Genomic DNA, 23,688 nt, shown 5'->3' with positions numbered 1-23,688 from the left:
GTTACTACAGAAGTTCATCAAGGGTGTAAGCTGCATGCCATGCACAGACAGACAGACAGACAGACAGACAGACAGACAGACAGACAGACAGACAGACAGACAGACAGACAGACAGACAGACAGACAGACAGACAGACAGACAGACAGACAGACAGACAGACAGACAGACAGACAGACAGACAGACAGACAGACAGACAGACAGACAGACAGACAGACATAAAAAGGTTACGAGTAAGGATAGAATCCTAGCCAGACACATGTTACATTCACTGAAGCTCTTAGCTGTCAGGAGGAAATGGACACTGCATGTGTCTCAAAGGATGCACATGGTAGTCTACTCACCATCATAGATGAGTAGAATGGTGTACTGTAGACTCATGGTAAACGCAGCTGAAGGTGATAATAATAACGGCGGGTCTGTGTTTCATTTAGGCGTTATTAATGTCTGCCAGCAGGGAGGACTCTTGTGCAATTTAACACTGTCACACAGAAACAAACACCTACTGTATGTAAATGGAACACATGTCAAAATGCCCTCTGTGAAATAGTCTATTGGCCAATATATTGTTGAAAAAAGTGCGGGAAAAAAGCGGATTGTTCATTGAAATAATAAGAAACTATTATTGCTGCAGCCTGCACACTTGCTTACGCCTTTTATTGGTTTTTGAAGGGACAGACAGTAGGCTGACAGGAAACGGGAGAGAGATGGGGGAAGACATGCAGTAAAGGCCGTGTCGGGCTCGGGAGTCGAACCCGCGGCACACTGCGACTGGATTACCAGTCGGGTGCCCAGACGGTTACGCCACCGCCTGGGCAGCCTGCACACTTCTTCTTTACTTGTTGATTCCCACCCACAATAGTATGTGGTGTTCCATGGGGGTGGGATTTAAAACTATGCATTACTAAACACATCAAGTACCTACATTCTTATGTATTGTCGAACTGGAATACTGCTGGCTGTATAGTTTCTGGTCCAAAAAATCTCTCTGTCTCTCTCTCACTGTCTGAGCCCCGTACATACAAAGCCTATAGTGCAAACAGACATCTTTACTGTCTTGTAACGGTTGTTGTCCTGGCCCTTTGATAGTACTCGCCCAGCCATATCGCACATGATGGGCTGGGGGGAGGGGGGGGCTGGGGGGGTTGGCTCCAGGGATTTTGGCACTCCATTTTTCCACTTTTAATCCCATTTTGAACTTAATCCACTTCAATTGCCAGATGTTTCACAGGGGAAGATGGGTTTTGCCACCTGATTATGCACTGCTATTTGAATTTCTGGTCTTCTAGGGCCTAGAATCTAGACCAGTATTCAGGTTTTGAGTATTTTTCTAGTTAGCTAAGGGGCGTGCTAATCCTAACACACAGGCGTGTATGTTCAGATCAACATATTATATCAAATAAATAGCAAGAGGATTCATTGCAGAATAAGTTATTAAAAATAAGCCATCAAACCATGTGCAGACAGCATGTTGTTAGTCTAATAACTAGCTTTCATGTTCATTCAGCTAAATGGGCTCCCCATGTGTAGTTAATCATACACTGGAACCAATATAAATACTCTGCTTGCCGTCATTATATTTGTGCACAGAACAGTCTCTCTCAGTCGGACTACACTAAAAATAGACAAACGCCTGGGCTGTGTGTGTGTGTCGATTGTGTGTGTGTGTGTGTGTGTGTGTGTGTGTGTGTGTGTGTGTGTGTGTGTGTGTGTGTGTGTGTGTGTGTGTGTGTGTGTGTGTGTGTGTGTGTGTGTGTGTGTGTGTGTGTGTGCGTGCGCGTGCGCGTGCGTGTGTGCGCGCGCCTTATCTGAAGAGCAAGGCAGCCAAGTACAGACATGTTACAGTATAGCTCGGAATTCTACACTCACTAATGACTGAGATTGAAATTCTGTGCTTAATGTGGTCTATAATTGTCTCTTTCTTTGATATGTAAACAAATAACCTATTAGATAAACAGCACACATACAGTACATGGAGAAAATGTCTAGGTATTCAGTTCAATCGTGTCATAGCATAATTTGTATAAAAGTACAAACAAAAACAAATTGACAAATTTCTGTAATTAAACTTGTTCCAGTAATTATAATGATTCATTACAATCTTTTGCTGTTCACTGACACTACGCAGTGTAGAACGACTTTTGGTCATCTTTTTCAATTGAAGGTACACAATTATGGAATACCGGTACCATAACAACTGAAACTAACACAAACAGGAACGAAAGGATTAGGGGTGCAGTGACAAAGAACACAATCCCCTGGGGGACTTCCCACCCACCAACATGGTCGATAGAGCCTTTCCGTAGTGGAATTGTGGGTGTGTTTAATTTAGGTACCGCAACATGGGAAGCTCCTGTACAGTTATAACTTCAGAGTACAGACCTGTTTCTCCATATGACTTCCGGTTCCTCACAAAGCACAGATGTACACACAGATGCAACAGATCAAGATGATCAACAATAGATTGACTTATAGCATGACCAGGTAGCTACACAACACAACATTCTACCAAAGTTCTATAAATGCTTTAAAGTGTAACAACAATACCTTTGTGATGCCTATGACAAATAAACAAAAAATAAATAAAAGAATAGATATCAGAGTGCAGTGAACTGCATTGAACAATTTCACACGAGTGTAGTACCTTTCTGTGAGCTTAGATCTGCTATTTTTGGAAGATTTCGTTATCTATTATGACATGCCCAAAATCAATGAGGTTGACGATATTGCTTAGAAGAGGTCTATGTTGAGGTAATACCTCACCCTCAGGCCTGATAATGGCAACTACCCTCAGGCAGCTGTTTCGGTGTTAAACCAGTGTTTAACATAGCAGAACACACTGCATACCTTCGAAACCTTTTTGTTTGTGCCTTATTTGTGGGGGAGCATGCACCCCTAAAAAAACATTACTTCTATGTTCAAATGGAGGTTTATCGGTTTGAAGTAAATTCCTTTATTCCTCTCCAGGTTATCATCAAATGACCAGTCTATTTGCCATGAATGGCTTTATTTTTGGATTTCACATTCGTAAGTTATGTCATAGTCAGTGGACTAAACATGCAAAAAACACTGTTCGGATGCTTTAAAAGCCTTGGATAATCAAATTGAAGAGTGTGTGTGTGTGTGTGTGTGTGTGTGTGTGTGTGTGTGTGTGTGTGTGTGTGTGTGTGTGTGTGTGTGTGTGCGCGTGTGACGGAAAGGTGTTTGATGGCCAGAATGTATTTTTTTCCCTTGTTTTGTGTGTGTGTGTGTGGGGGGGGGGGGGGGGGGGGGGTTAATGCAATGGTGATGTGATACAGGTGTGTATCATTTCCATACTGTGTGATCAGAGAGATGGACGGATCGACGGACGTACGTACGGACAGATGAATGGTTCATGAAAGAATTAATGGATGGAGAGAGGAACAGACAGACAGTAAATTGACAGTACATTGTTGGTGTACATGTGTACATGTGGATGGAAAAATGTTAGTACATTAAAATGTTGCTGTTCATAAAAGCAGTCAACATAACATTGTCAATTAGATTCCAAACCATTCACAAGGTGAGAAAACAAAAGGGGGTCCAAGGCACTCTGCTACAGTCAAGTCAAAAAGCCTTAACCCTTATGGCAAAGAGCATTATAAATAACGACCTACGCGTTTGGGCTGTAAAAGCTCACACGGTGATTCTCTTTTGCATTGGCTTTGAAAGTTGATTTTAGGGTGACACACAAAACAGATGCCTTTTGCCAATATTGGGACTCAACAGTGAACATGTAACATAATTTTGTTATGATGCATACTGTATGTGTCTTGTACTGTTCAGCATTGTGTTGCTTATGTAAATGCTTGATCAGTACAGTAACCATAGAACAGCTGATGAGCTGAACACAACTATTAGCAGTGTGTAGTAACATCCATCCATCCATCCCTCTATCCATCTTCAACCGCTTATCCGTAGTCGGGTCGCAGCGGCAACAGCTCCACCAGAGAGCTCCAGACTTCCCTCTCCAGAGCATCATTAGTAACTTCATTCTGGGGGATCCTGAGCCGTTCCCAGACTATTTTGGAGATATGATCCCTCCATCTGATCCTTGGTCTGCCCAGGGGTTTCCTTCCAGTGGGACGTGCGTCGAGGACCTCCCTAGGGAGATGCTCGAGAGGCATCCTTACCAGATGCCCAAACCACCTAAGCTGGCTCCTTTCCAAGCGAAGAAGCAGCGGTTCTACTCCAAGTCTCTCGCGTGACTGAACTTCTCACCCTATCTCTAAGGGAGATGCCAGCCACCCGTCCGAGAAAACTCATTTTGGCCGCTTGTATCCACGTCCTTATTCTTTCCCACACTTCATGACCCTATGGTGGGGAACGAAGATTGCTCGGTAGACAGAGAGCTTTGCCTTCTGGCTCAGCTCTCTTGACGTCACAACAGTGCACTACAGCGACTGCAATATACCGCCCCTGCTGCTCCGACTCTCCGGCTGATCTCCTTCTCCGTCCTCCCCTCACTCGTGAACAAGACCCCAAGATACTTAAACTCCTTCACCTGGGGCAATGTCTCATTCCCTACTACTGCCCAATCCATGTAGTAACATGGTCCGGTTATTGATCTAGGGTTATTGATCTAGGGTTATTGATCTAGCCTACTACAGAAGTTCTTGTTATCCTTCTCTCAGGTGTCAACTACCATGATGCGGTCACTGTTATCTTTACACTTCCTGCTTTTTGTGTGGGGCCAAATAAATGATTGCTATTATCTAACACACATCCTGTACTGTGATTTTTGACAGGACAGTCACGTCATTGTTGCTGTGTTTCCATAGCCTGCAAGAAAAGCAGTATCATATTTCCATTTATATAAATCTATGTATACAAATAATATTAATACAAATATAAATGAAGCCAAAACCGATTGATTTCAGTTACAATATTTCAAGGGAGCATTTGACATCACATACTGTATAAAGGAGATCCCTGTGGTTGTACATTATTTATGACCATCTGTCTCCTTGTTCTTTTTGAGTGGTGTAAACCAGTGTTTCCCAACCTGTGTGCCGCGGCACTTTACTGTGCCGTTTGATGTGTCCAGGTGTGCCGCCTGATTTGACCGAAAATAACACTAACCCTCCCCGAAAGCTGCAGGATTCCTATTGTTGCGTCGTTGTTGTCACACGTCTAATTAGACGTGCGACAAAGCCAGTCGTAGGAGTGGTTTACACTGTAAACCACTCCTACGACTGGCTTTGTTAGTTTACGTGTCTGTCTGTCTGTCTGTGCTCAAAAAATGAGCATGGTTGCTATGATTTCATTACGTCAGACATTACGTCAGACCACTGCTGATCAGTCTATATAAGACCTTACACCACTCAGTTCACACGGGTGTGATTTTTTACAATACTCTAACCCAGTCCTCTCTCTAATCTAACCCACTCTTCAATGTTGTTCCGCGGATGCCATAATAAGCAACTGCACTTGCAGAAAATGTGGGATACTTTTAGACTAGAGGGTAACTTGAGTGAGAAGTTGAGAACAATCAGTAACTAATCCAGGACCAGCTGAGGTTGAGGCTGTGACAAAGTCCAAGATAAATTATTTCCACAGCCGAATGAGTCATATGTCCTTGCCTTCTCTCAGGTGTTCCAAGATGACCAATGATTAACTGATTATATAGCATCCATCTTGTCCTGTTGTGGATATAACAACAAAGTCAGCTGTTAATCAATGTTGCTGTGCTTACCTGTGCACGCACGCACGCACGCGCACACACACACACACACACACACACACACACACACACACACACACACACACACACACACACACACACACACTATTTCTATCCATTTATCTACAAGGGTAGCCTATAGCTCTGTTAACCCTGTCCACTCTCTATTCACCTAACATGCTCAGAATGACTATGGATAAGTCAAGTCAAGTCAAGTCAATTTTATTTATATAGCACATTTAAAAACAACAGCAGTTGACCCAAAGAGAAGGGCGTCTGTGCCTCTGTGGGTGCTGCTGATATGGGCCAAGGTTTCATGTAGCCTACTCCCCTAGCCCTACTGCATGCTCATTGGGGTGGAGTTGGGCAAAACTGATCTCACCAAGGAGTCTGTCCACTTCCCAGTTTAGACAAACAAGTGAAACAACCAAACACATGTGAGTGTGAGTGTGAGTTTTTGGATTGAATGTAAAGATGTACATGCTTTCTCTATTGATGATTGCTGTAAATTCCTACTACTGCTTACACACATAATACGTATTGGCACATCAATGGATCAGAGATGTTTAAACTTTATATATTATCGCAAATCCTAGATTTGATTTTGACACCTCCCACTTCCCCACTCATTGCCCATGTGCTGACAAGGTTATCTGCAGCTCGAGTTCCTTTGTGTGTGTGTGGGAGGTACTGTACTGTACTGTACTGTACTGTACTGTACTGTACTGTACTGTACTGTACTGTACTGTACTGTACTGTACTGTCTTTAGCTTATTTGTTTCTTAAAACCCAGTGTAGTGTTTATATATTTTTTGCATAATTTGCTGCTTAGTCTTGAAAACATATCCTTCACCAACATTTCGCTTGAGTGAGGACAAATAAATCCATCTTGATTCTTGATTCAGTTCCTTATCCACAACCTCAGTCATTTGCATGCAGACTTGGTTGTGCAGATGTCTGAGATGTATGTCTGTATGGAATGCACCTATACTCTGACCTATACCTGGGCATTTCATAATAGAACATTTGGCAAAAACAATAATAATAGCAGATCTACATGCTTATGTCATCATCTGCTATTTTTGGTGAAGAGATATGGTGTAGTAGAGGTAAAAATAAGAGCATACCAAAGCAAAGTTCTTTGTTTACCCAGGGAAGTGGACTAAGCTCGAGATGCTTGTTTACAGCCACACCCTGCTCATAGAACATTTCATGGTAGGGGTTCAATGCCTTGCTCAAGGGCACTTCAGCGGTGGTAATTGTAACGTGCCGGTCTGGGGATTCGAACTGGCGACCTTCCGGTATCAAGACCGCTCCGCAAACCGTTCGGCCACCGCCACCGCTGCCAGCCTTGGGGGACCCTGGTCAAAGTATAATAGTAGATGTGAATGTGCAACTAAATCTTTAATAAGACACTTCCTCCTGTGAATGACTGACTCACACTGTGTTGAACTGCTTAATTGGCAGAAATATTATTAAGAAACCTCTTTTTTAATGTAAGAACATTCTTGAATCTTTTACTTTTGGCCTACTATAGACAATAATGCTCAAAATGCCCAAATATACCAGGTTGAAAGCCATCAAAAACAGGTGACCATGCTGTCATTTCCAGAGAGAATCAGAGAATCAGAGAATACCAAGGACAAGTAGCCTACAATCATTGAATTACCTCTCTGTGCAGTGCAGTCACACTCCTTACACGTGGACTTAATCTATTTCGTTCTTTTTCTCCCTCTGGTTTGATAAAACAATGACCGACAAAGTGAACAAGGATGAGCGTGGGCTGTCAGATATCCTCAGCACAGAGAGTTTGTCTTGATATCTCTGCTCTCTGTCTTTAATAGAACAAATAGCCTAATTACATTTTGTACTGCACCAGTGTGGTGCCAAATATGTATGGCCTCCTACTGTCTCTGCGTGCGTGTGTGTGTGTACAGTTTTAATGCACGTAACTCGAGAACCGTTTGCCCCATCGACTTCTAATTCGACACACGCGTTCCACACCCCCGCAGGGAGTGCAGTGCCCGGTATCGAGTCGGCCGGACCCACGGTTCTCCAGAACCACCACAAAAGGCACTGCTCAGGCTCTGCCATGCGTGGGCCTAATCAGCCTAAATCCCCTCACCTGTGCAATTTCCAGCCTCTGCCTCAGCCAATTGATTGCCATGGCAACCCCACACCTGACAATTGATTACTTAACCAGTCCACTTTTCACAGTCAGTCAACAGAGATCGATCTCCATGTGGGACACAGACAGACAGTTAAAATGGGTGCTATGACAAGTTGACAACAGGTATTATTAGGTTCCAAAGTTGCATCGTTCTCAAGTAGGCTGGTGGCTGACGGGCACGTACAGGTCTAGTTTGAACTAATAATAATACGCCTGTAAGTAGTGTTAGAGACAGTGACTCAGATGTACTGTACAACATTGACGTCACAACAGCGACATAAATTAAGCATTATGGAGAAGTATTTCAGTTTTTGCCTACCCCCACAAACAGCCTCAAACCAGGCTGCTATATTCAGCTCAGCTTTATTTAGTCTCATCATAACTGCACTTAAGGATAGATGGCCTGCTGGTTCTCACACTGAGGACTGAATGAGGATAATTTGGTTTGGAACTGGTTCAACATTTCTCTGCATTGGGAGAGCAGATAGCAACCCGAAGTTTCTTCACTCCATCATAATTTGCATCTGAAAATCGAACCATTTACATGGCCCTTTACGTCACCAAAACCCACATTCTTTGCCATAGAGCCAAATGGTTTCACATGTATCATTATTTTTTAGAAGAAATAACATCTCTATGTAATTGTAATATACAAACCTCATATTATTACAGAATGTGACAAGGCTTCTACAGTGAGTAATGTGCGTGCAGCCGTGCATGTCTTGAAGACTTGAAAACAACCAACCAACCATGGATGGATTTAAGTGTAAACATCGACCCTAGAAGAAAGAACTGTGTACAACACTGCCCTCCGCTGGACATGTCAAGGTACATGCACCTCCAACACATTCATTCCAACCAAGATAAATTCTGATTTTTCTATTTATTTTTCTAAATATGTAGGTCACTCTTTGGTTTATTGACGGGGATTGAGCCCATCAGCCCAATATACCAAACATTGCATCACTTTATTTGCCTGAAATTTGACATAATGAGGTTAGCCTGGGACCATAACCATTTTTGGGTTTCTGATCCGGTCGGAAGCGGATGATAACTTAATTAGTTACGTCATGTTGCAGTCACTGGTTTGTAGTCACCGGGCTGGAACACAGAGCTGCCTATAATATAGGTCTGGAACCACCAAACCGGACTCAGAATGACCCAAAATAAATTCCTAAGCCAATAATGCTGCTGCTCTGACAAAACTCTGTCTAATCACTTAATCAGCACAACTGATGATATTTCTAATGTGATTAATCCGTTCTCAAATCTTCTATTAACGGCTAGGTGTGCTGTCATGCTCATTTCAGCACGGCTGGAGACCAATTGCTTGTTCAGAACTACTACCTGTAGTAATATAAATATTTCATTCCACTTTTGTCTTTTTCTTTTCAAAATATTTTTATTTCCGTTTTATAACAGTATGGGTGTCAAGTCACAGGTTCATAGAAAAAATAAAAAATAAAATATCAGATTTTAGTATCAGTGACTGAAGTAAACAAACGTAGCCTACTGTATGAATCACAAAGATCGTGGGCAGACATAATGAAAAGACTGTTATTGTGCAAAACATGCCCCTTCAAGACAAAAGAAAAACATTTTTCTTTTGTCCCCTTCAAGTCCCAATTTAGTATAGCCAATTCCCAATTCCCCAGCCTCTCTACAAGTATTCCATCTCTGCTAACCACTTTTGTCTTTTTCCCCCTTTTTTGGGGCGACTCCTCTGTGTACCACCAGAGGGGGGCTCAAGTACCAGGAAACCTCTGGTCTAGGTGACGCAAGGTTAAAATGAGGTCAGCCCGATGTTCCTCAGTTTAGGGTTGGGGTTGGCGTTATAGGGTATGCGTGTTAGAACTTATAGTGTTGTGTGTGGTAGCCCTGAAACATGACATGTCATAATCATGACAGATGAGTGTCATGCTTGTGAACATGCATGGCTATAGTGTTGTTGTGGATACGTTTAGGTTCAGGGTTAAGGTTGAAGGGAACAGGGCTGAGTGAACATAGGTCACAAATCAACCTCTGGGCCAACCTAGGACGTACAGTGCAGTGTGTAGCACTGTATCTGGTTGGGGCTGCTTAATAAGCCCCCCTCCCGACCCCGATTCTTTTTCCAGTGATCCCTGGCACAGGCTGCCTCAGCACAATGGGTGCTGGCAAGCTGTGGATTCTTGTTGGCAAATCCCCCTGGTATTGTGGGCCTATTGTTTCGAGGCTTTAGCTTGTGTTGTGCCCATTGAACGCCACCTGCCTGCCCCGCTGCACCCTCTCACCCCCAATCAAACCACCAGTGTGATAATATTGTGGCTCTTCCTGAAACTTCTCTGTGGTCTAGAATAAACACAGCACTGCAGCTGATGTCTGTAACTGCGGTGGTGCGTGCACGTGCACAGACACGTGCATACACGTACACAGACACGTGCATACACGTACACAGACACGTGCATAGACACGTGCATACACGTACACAGACACGTGCATGCACGTGCACAGACACGTGCATGCACGTACACAGACACGTGCATGCACGTACACAGACACGTGCATGCACGTGCACAGACACGTGCATGCACGTGCACAGACACGTGCATACACGTACACAGACACGTGCATACACGTACACAGACACGTGCATGCACGTGCACAGACACGTGCACAGACACGTGCATGCACGTACACAGACACGTGCATACACGTACACAGACACGTGCATACATGTGCACAGACACGTGCATGTGAGGTGCGTGGCCCTTGTAGATGGCTGCACTGTATGCTAACCCTAACCCACGCCACAACTGTGATTTACAGAGCCCAATGCGAGATTAGTAGAGGTCGCCCCCCGCACATGCATATTTCATTTTTATTTGTATTTATTGAGTGGTGCAAACCACTCCATCAACTGGCTTTGTACCCGTGTACCCGTGTTTGTTCGTACCAAAAAAACGAGCATGGTTGCTATGGTTAGCAACCAAAAAAACGAGCATTGTTTGCCTTGGTTAGTATGTGACGTCACTGACTTCAAATGACACTGTTGAGACTGAATTCATGCGGAGAGTACTTATGACACAGATGCTTTCCTGGTTCTAATGTACAGTAACTATAACAATAAATATGTTAGTTGCACCACTCAGTTCACATGGGTGTGATTATTTGTATTATTTTGAGGGCTACACAGCGCCCCTATAGCAACCTGGCACCCTATAGGCGGGGAACTGTTCTGCCCCTCCTAGACTGTTACCTTTTTAAAATATTTTATTATGTTTGTTATCTTTCCATATTTGCATAATATAGCTAGCCTGGCTCCAGCCCTGAATCACTGTCCACGCTCATAATTATTATTTTTTATAATATAAGTACGAATAATGAAGTGAAACGAAATGAAAATGCAGGCTGAGTGTCAGGCTATAATATAGCACAACATACTCACAAAAGCCCAGATATGCATATTGTCAACAATACCTACACATTACCAACGGTGGTATTTAAATACTGTACTTAAGTACAATGTTTAGGTACTTTTACTTAACTGTATTTCCAATTCTCTGTACTTACTTACTTCCACTTTCAGAGGCAAATATTCTACTTTCACTACACTCACATTTGCCTAGTTACTTTGTAGATTTTGATTATTATTACAAAACATACATGTATGTTTTGTAATAACACCTCAGACCTACATTTCGGCCATTTGAAAATAGCCGATATACAAGCTCACAATGCGATGAATGCGTACTGCATAATGAGTACTTTTACTTTTGGTACTTTAAGTACATTTTGATTCCAATACTGTTGGCTTTTACTCAAGTACATTTTGAATTCCGGACTTTTACTTTTACTTGTAACAGAGTATTTCTGCATTGCAGTATTGATACTTTTACTTAAAGTATATGTGAGTATGAGAGATACATACACACATTCAGACAAACCTCCAGACATAATGGAGGTGGTTCTAGACCTGCCGGACCGATCAATACATCAGACACCATTTTTCATAGTCGGAGAGGCAGAAACAGACCCACTCAGCATGCAGTATATATGAGTTGCATTTTTATTTGATAATACGACCCAAGCTAGGGAGAAGGGAGCGGAGGGGTGAGGTTAGAAACAGAACCAGGCAGTGGTGTTTGGGGGAAGCGGATAAGTAGGACGCTTAGGTGTCATTTAAAAATCCATGGACGCATCGGAAAGACCCGACGGCAGCATGGAGGGCCCCCCACTCGCCGTGGCGCCGGTACTCTCCCTTCTCCAGCAGGTACTGGCGACCCCTGTAGTTTGGATGTTCATAGAAGACCCAGGCGCCGTCCTTCACGTGGGCGGAGCAGATGTCCCGGTGGTGCCACTGCTCTGTCTGAGCCGGCATGTCCTCGCTGAACTCAACCATTTGACCGCTGAAATCTGGACGCTCGTACACGCGGATCCTGTGCGCGCTGGAGTTCACCTTGAGAGACACAGAGTGGTCGTGCCAGACTGTTAGTCAGAGTTTCATTGCAATAGAAATATAAGTGGCGCTATGGACGGTAATGTCCTTTGGTTCACACCACCTTGGCCTGCATGGTTGGATGTAAAAGGCCTAAACCACACGAATAATGAAACGAGTCGCAACTCCTTGCAACAAGTTTTAAGGCCAGTCCACACCAATGCAACTCCTTGCAACTGCCATTGGGGATAATGGTTTCAAGTATTTGCAAATAGTTTCAAGTAGTTGCAAATAGTTTCAAGTATTTGCAAATAGTTTCAAGTATTTGCAAATAGTTTCAAGTAGTTGCATGTTGCAAGGAGTTGCATTGGTGTGTCCTGGCCTTAAGGAGAAGCACGGCATAAAGCCTAAGGAGACTGGAGAAGTCTCTGATGACTGAAGATCTGATGACTGGAGAAGTCAAGACATTAACAACTCATTCATCGCCACCAGGGGGCGCCAAAAGGCCCAGACCGCCACCATATATATTTTATTTTATTTTATATATTTTTATTTTTTTACCATGTTATAAAACACGAAAAACACTTCCTTGGCGCTCCAGGACATCATGAAAAAGAAGTTAAATAAGTCCTTGGCGATGGATGAGTTAAATTATTGGCTCAGGAATGCGACAAAACCTAAAATTATCTTCATGAATTCAAGCCTTCATGGAGTGTGTAATAGATAGAAAATGAGTCATTACTCCTCCTACTCCTTTCGAGACTCTTTAGCCTTGTTCTTTAACACTTACGTGTCTGACAAGACGGCAGGAACGGATAGTGTCATTAAATCCGTTCCAACGCTGGAAGTCAGCGTACTCCCCTCTCATCAGGACATACTGGGACCCCATGTAGTTGGCTCTCTCATAGATCACCCAGGCCCCGGTCTCCACACGGATGGAGTTGCAGTGAGCAAAGTGGGAGCTGAGCTCGGTGCAGTCACTGGTGCACTCATGTAGCCGGCCTTGGAAGTTCTTGTCCTCATAAAAGAAGATCTGGCATGGAAGATATTGCAGTATTAGTTGTTGAACAGTAGGTATAGCCCATGACAGATTTGAGTATCGATACAGTATAGTGAATGACGTAATACAATTAGTGTAATTATAGTTGTGCAATTTATTTAAGGTTTTCCAATCCAATCCAATCCACTTTATTTATAAAGCACATTTTATACAACAGAGTTGAAACAAAGTGCTGTACACAAAGAATACTAAAATATCAAAGACAAAACAACAATACATAAACAGGGCAACATAAGGACCTAATGCAGTGGAAGCAGCAACTAGTATGTTCAAATGCCAAGGAGTACAAGTGAGTTTTCAGACGTGATTTAAACACAGGCAAGGTTTGAGAAGCTCTAACATGAGGTGGAAGTTCATTCCACAGTGTGGGTGCTACAACGGAAAATGACCTATCCCCCTGGGATTTCAGCTTTGATTTAGGAATCTTGAGAAGTGACTGGTCAGTCGACCTCAGGGCCCTTGTTGATACTTTGGGAGCTACAAGTTCCAATATATAGACTGGTGCCAACCCATTTACAGACTTAAAAACAAACATTAAAATCTTAAACTGGATCCTGTAACCCTGTAACGCACAGGGAGCCAGTGTAGGGAGGCAAGAAACGGGGAGATGTGTTTTTTTATAAATAAATTGCATATCACACCAGATTGTAGGCAATAATAATTACTACTAAGTACTACTAACTACTTCTACAACAAACTAACAATTAAGAAAAGACAATTCTATACATTGCCAAGTGTATAATAAAGAATAATTTGATGACATGAATAATAACATAAACCTACAATAAAATAAGATAGGTAAAGTTTATCAAAAGTGATTTAACAACTTAAACCCAAAATACTTTGTTGACGGTTCCCCATTTGTCTATATACTTGGACCCTCTCTATTTTTCTGATGCCCAAAATAATGAAACTAGGGTTAATGAGGCTAAAAGAAGCAAAGAATATAGTAAGTATATAAAGATGTGAATACTGGTTTGGGGTCTACTCTTTGAATCCACTCTAACTACAAAGTCTACAAAAATAAAAATTCAAACTAAATGCATACAAAATCTTTTTTTCTTTTTCTTTTCTTTTTTCTTTCTTTATTTATTTTACCTTGCAGCAAATTGTTTTGTCCAAGAAGTAATTACTTACCTTCCCAATGCGCTCCATTGTTCCACTTTTATTTGCTCGTCCTCACTCGGTACAATTAAGCCCCCTGGCACAAACACGGCACACACACTGACACCACACCATGGTTGAGATATATATATATGAAGTAGGCCTACAATAAAACGCATTGACAGTAGAATGATTGTCATTCAAATGAGGGTGTCGACAGCTGATGCTGTTTGCTTTGCTTTCATGTTTAATACGTGCAGTATTATGCTGTGCTTTAGAGTTCATGGTGCCAGATTACGGAACAGAAATAATTGGTTGTTGTATGGCAGTTACTGAAGGTTTGTGGTGAAAATGTAATTACATTTAGTTTTAGTCATGCATGGGCAACTGGCGGCCCGGGGGCCACATGCGGCCCCCACCTTCACTTAATGCGGCCCTCAGGTTAATATCAGAAATCTGATGATTGATTTCAGCTGATACAATTCCAAACATGCAAACATGACCAGCTTTAATTACTTCAGTCTAGATATTAGTAGCTTAATGTTATTGTCTTTTTTTGTATTTGTATTTAGTTCATATAGTTAACATAACATAACTATAAATGCATTGACATGAAATACAAAGGTTACTTTTCAGGATTCCAATTCAAAAATAGCAAAAAATAATAATTCAGGATTTCAATTCAAACATAGCAAAAATAGCCAATCTATAAGCTCAAAACGCGTCGCACAACAGTATGCAATGTGGCCCTCTGGAGTGAGTGTGGAAATGTAGTGGCCCTCTCCATCTTCAAAGTTGCCCACCACCCCTGTTTTACAACGTCCCTCATGACTCTTATAGCGATGCAAACCCTGCTTGTACAGTGTTTCTCAATTGTGCAAGTAAGTCCTTGGAGCTGAAAAAACAAGTGTGCAAGATGTTCTTTCTTCTCCTTGATTCTCGCCATGATGCCTTGATATCCAGCACCTGGCCTCAATACAGGCATAAGATGTGCACACAATTCTCTGTGAACCTTTGACCTTTTGAAGTATGACGTTGACCTGACAAGTTAATTTTGTCTTAGGGGCAGCCTAGGACAGACAGGACCCATTACAATAGAGCGTTGCAGTCCCGCCCCCTACCAGGGCCCAGGAAATGATTCTTCGTTCATTTTCCTCATAGACATTTCAAAAAGTATTTATTTAAAGAGGTTTACGCAGTGGACAAAGCCAACTCGAGTCGTGACAAATCATGACAACAAACACAATTTTTTGGGCCGAACAAATAATTAGAAAGAAGAAAAAAACGGCAGGTTACAACACTGTTACACAATATTGTGTTTGTTGTCATGAGTTGTCACGACTCGAGTTGGCTTTGTCCGCGACGTAACCGTCTTTAAATAAATACTTTTTGAAATGTCTATGGGAAAAATGCATTGGGAATCATTTCCTGGGCCTGGCGTCGTCATGAAAGAGGGCGGGACTGCGACGCTCTATACCCTGCCAAACATTACTGCATGCAGGGTGGGTAACGCTTTTGTAACGCAGATCATAATGAAATAATTTGAGATCAGAGGAGGAAGATTTATTGTCACACGCTGCAGCTTTTATTGCCTGGACAATTCAATGCATATCTCCCCATGGATAGGACATAATTAGTACACCATGACCCTTCGCATGGAACCTACGCTCGCCTGCACGGTCCCCCACTCAGCGTAACATTTGTACTCGCCCCTCTCCACCAGGTACTGTTTCCCACTGTAGTCGGGGTGCTCGTAGAAAACCCAAGCCCCTTCGAACACCATGCACGAGTGGACTTCTCGGTTGTGCCAGCGCTCCTGGAAGGCCGGCATGTCGTCAGTCAGCTCCATGGACTGGCCTTCGAAGTTAACCCTCTCGAACACTTTCAGTCGCCAGGAATTCCCCACCTGTTCCCGGCCGGGATAAATCGCTAAACTAGTTAAAGTTGCACAAACATCAGGACAAATTATGCAATGTGTTGTTGGGGAAAACAATGGAGGAACGTCATGACCAACCCTACTTCATTGACCAGGGTCTGCCAGGGGTCTGTGCTTGGCCCCCTCGTTTTTTTCCTCTGTATCAAATCAAACTCCAAATGTAGAATCTTGCTATTTTCATAGAATGTTCTAACGATAGTTATCCCGGAATAGGGATGGTATAGGATTTGTGTGGATGAAACTGGAACAAGCATTTGTGTATTTTAATGAGCCTCAAAATATAAACTTTTGTGAGAAATGTATCTTAAGAACTATCAGGGCTTCAGGGCCTACAATATTTCACTTACATTTATGATTATGCGGCAGGATCTGATTGTGTCACTAAAGCCCAGCCAGTGCTGGTAGTTGGGATAGTCTCCTGGCATTAGGACATACTGGTATCCCCCGAAGTCGGGCCTTTCGTAGATGACCCAGCACCCGCCCTCCACTTGGATGGAGTTGCAGAGGCTCAGATAGGTTTCCAGGTCACGACAGTCACCATTACACTCATGGCGCTGTCCTTGGTAGTCCCTGTCATTGAAGAAGATGATCTGGAAAGAATCAAGTTCCTTCAAATATATACAGTATGACATTGAAACACAGCCTACTCTATTCTACTGCATGCTTTGTTCACTTGTGATTTATTGGATCGAACAAATTCTTTCCAGTATTGAGATGCTTTGTCTTGTCTACTTAGTTGTAGCAGAACTGATTAATGGATATACACAAAACAATTATTGTACAATAAATCATTTGTGTGCATTAATTTGCATTTGACAATATATTGCACAGTATATTCAAAACGTCCAGTAATTTGCAGATTAGATGCAGTATGTGTTGAAACATCAGACATGTACATGAAGTGAATCTTACCTTCGCCATGGTTTATAAGAGTAGGTCTCACACGTGACGTTACATTTATTACATTCAAGTAGGCTCCAGCAATATTCTCTTTATACAGGACAAGAACAATAACACCAAGCACATGGTTCACGTCCAGTTGAATTGGATAATTCAATCCGCGATTCAAATATTTATCCAGGCATTGTTCTGAATCAGTGGAGCCACCAACTCTAGACAATGCAAACGGAAAAAGTGCAGAGCATCCCAGAGCTACTGGATGCTGGAGAGCATGCTGGCAAACACAGGGGAGGAGCAGGAGGACTTTTTGGTTTGATATCAAATGCTTTTTGGCTGAGTAAAACCCTTATAAAGAGTCAAATATAAGCTTGAATCCTATAGCATCCCTGTTCTATCTATGGCTAACATTTAGCAAAAATAGAAGATCTGTCGCGTTGATTGATTGATTGATTGATTGATTGATTGAAGAATTTATTAACAGATTGGAGAATTACAGTACATTTCAAGCACAACTCAATACAAAACTGTTAACTGTGGACGACACCATAAAGAATATACTAAGTATTAGTTTACTAAAGTGTTTAAACTAAAGATAAGTATGCATGCATTTTTATGGAACCAGAACTCACAATAATTATGCCAGAATGTTATGTAGACTATGCATTAAAACCAGCCGTTAAAACGCTTCATGGGACTGGCACATTTCCCTTGAACAACATATTTTCAGATGTGGGTCGGCAGCCAATTAAATATATTTTTGAAAATGAAAATGTTTGAGAACGGCTGACAAAGAAACATAGGGCTTTTCAGAAAGCTGTCAGGATTTAGAAGATTTGTAGAATCGTTCCCGCAGGTCTAAATGGGTTAACTGGAACCGTAAAGGGAAGGCATTCCCAAAGCAATCTGTTCTTGAGTGTATTTTAGATTCAGGAGCTCGCTGCATTTCACTAGAGTGCATGTAAATGCATTGCAAGGGGATTTGAAGGAGCCTTCATTGCATAGCTGATTTAAAAAAACAGTATAATTATGTAAAATGGTAAATGGTGCATTTATATAGCGCCTTTATCCAAGGCGCTTTACATAGATTGTGCATTACATTCACCCATTCACACACACATTCATACACCGATGGCGACGGAAGCCATGCAAGGTACCAACCAGCACATCGGGAGCAATTTGGGGTTCAGTGTCTTGCCCAAGGACACTTCGACATGTAGACAGGAGGAGCCGGGATTCGAACCGCCGACCCATGGATCATTGGACGACCTGCTCTACCTCCTGAGCCACAGTCGCCCTGTAATTTGAAGGATAGGTGGTATTCCTAAGGGGGTGTCCTTCCAAACTATAATACGACAAACTGAAATTAAGCAAAAGCATCTGGGGTGCAAGCCTTGCCCAGGCACTCTTCTTCTATGTCTCTAGTGACCTTGACCTTTTTGACCCAAAAGTTCATTTCATCCACCGATCAGTTCTTGATTTCTTCCTGATCCGTGATTTCCTGTTTTTGTGTATATTTGTACGTCTCTAAATGTTCTGATGAATTGGTGGACCCTGTTGTAAACAATGCTTTATCAGTGTGTTAGATGACGAGGATACATGTGTGTATATAATTAAACTAATGAATTATTCATTATTAATTAAATAATTAAAAATACATACATTTAGTATATACATACCTATATACACACACATACGCGTGTATATTTATTTTTGAGTGGTGCAACCACTCCAAGGAACAGCAATGTAGAGTACCAGTAGGGGCAAACGTGGCGCTGTTGTGCCAGAAACAGAGAGAGAGAGATAGTGCTGCACTGTTGCCTGCTAATGAGAGAGAGAGAGAGGGGGGGAGGGGAGTTGCACCACTCAGTTCACACAGGTGTGATTTTATGTTACATATGGAACTATGTTTTGACAGGCTTGTTGACTTGGGAGCCTACAAAGGAAGTGCATTCACGTCACCAAATTCCACGACTTCATTCATGACTCCGTTACCAAGAGGAAATAGGTGTTCCTCTCAGCAATGAAGAGGCTATTGTGAGAGAATAGAAACATTAAACAAGGTATCTGCAACATGCAGGACTCAAGTATGCAACTTGCACTATAAACTGCAAAAATTATTCGAATGCTTAACCCATTTTGACCTGAGATAAGATTCTAAAAATGTCTTCTACGTCCTGACAGTTTTCTGAAAAAGCTATGTTTCTATGTCAGTCGTGTATTGAAAAAGAGCAGACCTACAAGCTTGTAGCGCGCCACTCGGTGGCGCGCTATGAGCTTGTAGATCTGCTATTTTTCAATAGCGAAAGCATAACATAATGCTAACACCAAAAGGGGTTCCCGCCCAAAATGGGTTGGACTTTTGTTTCATTCACGTGTATGTATTTGCTTATACAACTGTGCAGGTTTCTGTGCCCGCAGCAGATTCATCTGACATGTGTTGCATTTTGTAATGTAATGCACCAGAGAATTTTAATAGCTTGAGAATATTCTTCTTCTCGATCATGCCTTTGAATGATACACAATAGCGAATGTAGAATAACCGCAGCTGCACACAATGACCAATAACAAACCCGTCGGTGTCATTATACGAGGCCCTCCATATTATACTGTCCAGTCAGGAACTTTACACAATAGGAATAGAGATTCTGTGGCTGTATAAAAGTACCCCGTACAGTGCATTGGTTCTACAATTACTGTCCAAATATCATACATCCATCCACAGACGAGCAACTCATCCTCATCATCATCATGACCATGGGAAAGGTGAGGTGTAGCCAGCGAAGAATTCAAATTAAATAGAGCTATAGACCGATTTCTAGGTTCGATTTGACGTTTTTTATGACATATCTGTAGTAATATGCAGCCAATGTATATTGATTTTTACATTAAAAATAGCTCACAGTGAGCTTGGAGATTGGCTATTTTTTTAATATTTTGAATAGGAATTATTAAGTGTTTAAATAAGAAATAATGTTCAGTTTATGTGTGTATAGTGTTCCGTATTTTATATTGACTTGTTTGCTTCTACATAGTAGAGCTGTAAATAAATGTTTTTCATATATTGAAGTTTAATACTTAAGTCTAAAAATGCATCCATCAAAACTTTATTTATGTCTATTTGTATGAGTTTGTTTACTTTTAATTTAAATGCTCTCAATATTGAAGCTTTAATCAATCCAAATTGTTCGACTTTTTGGCGAAAATGTCGGTCAAAACGTCCGGAATCGGTGGTCTAGAACAGGGGTTCTCAAAGTGGGGTCCAGGGAATCTTCAAGGGTTCCTTGCGAGGGGTTCTAAATGGACCCTTACAAGTCTGTAACTCTGACAGTACAGTATGCTGTATATTCTAGAGCACAACCAATCAGAGTTCTAGACCAGGGGTTCTCAACCCGTGGGTCGCGACCCCTCGGGGGGTCGCCAAATTTTCAAAAATAGCAGACCTACAAGCTCGTAGCGCGCCACTCGGTGGCGCGCTATGAGCTTGTAGATCTGCTATTTTTCAATAGCTAAATTATAACATAATGCTTAAAACACCAAAAGGGGTTCCCGCCCAAAATGGGTTAAGGTTATTGTAGCAGTCAATTTATATTGGGGGTCGGGCGGGGCGGGGGTCCCGAGACATTGCCAAAGCATTTCCGGGGGTCCCCGGCCAAAAAGGTTGAGAACCCCTGTTCTAGACCAGTGTTTCTCAAACCTTTACATTTATCATCTTATTATCTAAAATGAAACATGCGTGCATATGCATTATATTCTTTCTTTTCATCTTGTTTTCGTCCAACAGATAATCTTCTATGAGGACAGGAACTTCGCGGGTCGTTCCTATGAGACCACCAGCGACTGCCCCGAGCTGACCTCCTTCCTGACCCGATGCAAGTCCTGCAGAGTGGAGAGCGGATGCTTCATGGTGTACGACCGCTCCAACTTCCTGGGGAACCAGTTCTTTGCCAGGAGGGGCGAGTACTCCGATTACCAGCGCATGGGCATGACTGAGTGCATCAGGTCCTGCCGCACCATCCCCATGGTAAACCTGGCAAACCTTCCAGTCCAATCATGTCTGGTAGCATGGCTTTATTCAGGGAGGGAGAGAGAGGCTGGGGCTGAAAAGAGGGCACTTTTGGACAAAAATAGCGAAAATAGCAGATCTACAAGCTCTCAGCGTATCGCGCTGCGACGCATTGAGAGCTTGTAGATCAGCTATTTCCAGGGCGCAACCCAGCACTCTTTATCTACTGGAGATGCGGAGTACGACATGGATTTCGATACAAATTTGTTCAACGCAAAATGGTGCGTTCCATGTTCAGGAGACTTCGGAAAAAAAGCAATTCTCCTGAATGCTGCCTTCTGGTATATATGGCATGGAAAGGAGTGGCATTTGCATTTCTTCCACCGTTGTAAATGCTGCATTCGTTACACGACGGGTAAAAGGGCAGGGGCTGAAGCCCCCGTTGATGTCTATGTGTGAACGTCCCTGTGATTCAGCACATTTTATACACTCCACACACCAATATCCGACGCTCCCGCATGCAGCAGTACAGCCCCTAAATGTACAGCAAACCAAATCCAATACAACGTGGGGTTCTGGGAGTGACAGGAGTGTTTGAATGGGAAAGTGAAAAAGGTTTGAAAACCCTCCTCTACACAGCAGGCACGTGGTCTAACTTCAGGAGTATAGCCTCATAGAATTGTGTTATGATAATTAACCAATTGAGCCTTATACCGTCCCTCTGGGGTGAACATCAGGTGAAGATAGTCAATCTACAAGCTCACATTTGCGTAGTGACTTATGCAGAATGGCAATATCTGGCAAAGATATTTAGTGTAGAGCAAAAACAGAAAAAAGTGCCCTCTGCACGTCCCTGCCGGCTACATAAATGCGTATAGGGTTTAAGTGGTTTTATTGTAAAATCACACCCGTGTGAACTGAGTGGTGCAACTCCCCCCCCCCTCTCTCTCTGTCTCTCATTAGCAGGCAACAGTGCAGCACTATCTCTCTGTTTCTGGCACAACAGCGCCACTTTTGCCCCTACTGCTACTCATAGTCACATAGTCACATAGGTTAACACAGACATTGCTGTTCCTTGGAGTGGTTGCACCACTCAAAAATGTGATGCCTGTTGTTTCCCTCTGCAGCACAGGGGCCAGTTCAGGGTCAGGCTGTACGAGAGAGAGAACTTCGGAGGCCAGATGCATGAGATGAACGAGGACTGCGACAACATGATGGAGCGCTACCGCATGTCCGACTGCCAGTCCTGCAACGTGATGGAGGGCCACTGGCTGCTGTACGAGCAGCCCAGCTACAGAGGCAGGGTCATGTACCTGAAGCCCGGAGAGTACAGGAGCATGAGGGAGATGGTGGGACAGGCCGCCCAGATGAGGTTCACCTCCATCCGACGCATCGTGGATACCTGTTAGTTCGCCCGTTGACTGTGAACGATAGCTTTTTTTAAATAAAGGCTTGTGAACCTGTATGTGAGAATTCCGTTGATATCATTTTGTTGGCAAACGTTAAGGAGAACAATTGCTCGAAAATTCAATTCAATTCAGTCTTTATTTCAGACTCAGGGTCCATATCACATACAAAATAACAATACACAATAAATAATAAAAAACAAACAAAAAAAGACAACGATATATGAAAACCATAAAGAAAATGCTCACAGTGTAGAGACTGTTACGCCAATGTCTCCAAATCATGGAAGAGAACCGATTAGAACTCTTCACAGTGTTGGTTAAAATCATAATGACAGAGTTGTCAGACTCTTCTAACCGACACATGAATTTATACATTAAGTTTCTTAAGAGGGGCTTGACAGGTAGGCACCCCCAAGTTAACAAACAGCTGGCTGGCACTATGTGCCATCTTTGGTACCCTCAACAGCAACTGTAATGCATCATTATATGCAACTTTTAGTTGTTAGTGCCCTAACTTCTTTTGGGCACTTGTGGAAATTAAAAGCCCTATGACTGGAATACAAATATGGTGCATATTGCATAATCATATTCCTTTATTCAACATTCAACAGCCTATAGTTCCTAGTTTGCCCCTAATGTATTTCATTGTACTCAGAGACCATCTGTTTGTTGTTGAATTCACGCACGCACGCGCACACACACACACACACACACACACACACACACACACACACACACACACACACACACACACACACACACACACACACACACACACACACACACACACACACAAGTTGCCATTAACAAGTTTGGAGAATTATTGGGGGATTGATTTCTTTGACCGAACATTTGACAAGGATCGATCTAGTGGCTCGTGTGAGATTATAGCTGGACACACACCTAGTTTGTCCTTAATGGATTTCATTGTACTCAGAGACCATCTGTTTGTTGTTGAATTCACACACACACACACACACACACAC

At 42.6% G+C, this 23,688-nt stretch overlaps 3 protein-coding genes across 3 annotated transcripts; 1 reads left to right on the top strand and 2 right to left on the bottom strand.

The window, feature by feature from the left end:
- Positions 1-12,023: 12,023 nt before the first annotated feature.
- LOC306917583 (gamma-crystallin M2-like) lies at positions 12,024-14,505 on the bottom strand (the record flags this gene model as incomplete). The annotated part of the gene is made up of 3 exons (XM_079495879.1): positions 12,024-12,308; positions 13,081-13,323; positions 14,488-14,505. 3 exons carry the CDS (start codon positions 14,503-14,505, stop codon positions 12,024-12,026), a joined length of 546 nt encoding a protein of 181 aa, XP_079352005.1.
- Positions 14,506-16,087: 1,582 nt separating this feature from the next.
- On the bottom strand, positions 16,088-17,062 carry LOC306917582 (gamma-crystallin S-1-like; the record flags this gene model as incomplete). The annotated part of the gene is made up of 2 exons (XM_079495878.1): positions 16,724-17,062; positions 16,088-16,469 (listed from the first exon to the last, which is right to left on the bottom strand). The coding sequence occupies exons 1-2, from the start codon at positions 17,020-17,022 to the stop codon at positions 16,088-16,090; spliced, it is 681 nt and encodes a 226-aa protein (XP_079352004.1). The 5' UTR covers positions 17,023-17,062.
- A 2,935-nt stretch (positions 17,063-19,997) lies between these two features.
- On the top strand, positions 19,998-22,722 carry LOC306917318 (gamma-crystallin M3-like). The gene is made up of 3 exons (XM_079495488.1): positions 19,998-20,053; positions 21,072-21,311; positions 22,421-22,722. Exons 1-3 carry the CDS (start codon positions 20,039-20,041, stop codon positions 22,700-22,702), a joined length of 537 nt encoding a protein of 178 aa, XP_079351614.1. The 5' UTR covers positions 19,998-20,038; the 3' UTR covers positions 22,703-22,722.
- Positions 22,723-23,688: the final 966 nt, after the last annotated feature.

This window comes from Electrona antarctica (genome assembly GCF_951216825.1).
Source record: "Electrona antarctica genome assembly, chromosome: 24".
Taxonomy (NCBI): domain Eukaryota; kingdom Metazoa; phylum Chordata; class Actinopteri; order Myctophiformes; family Myctophidae; genus Electrona; species Electrona antarctica.
The sequence above is the reverse complement of the archived record's forward strand: the minus strand, read 5'-3'. Positions and strand labels throughout refer to the sequence as shown.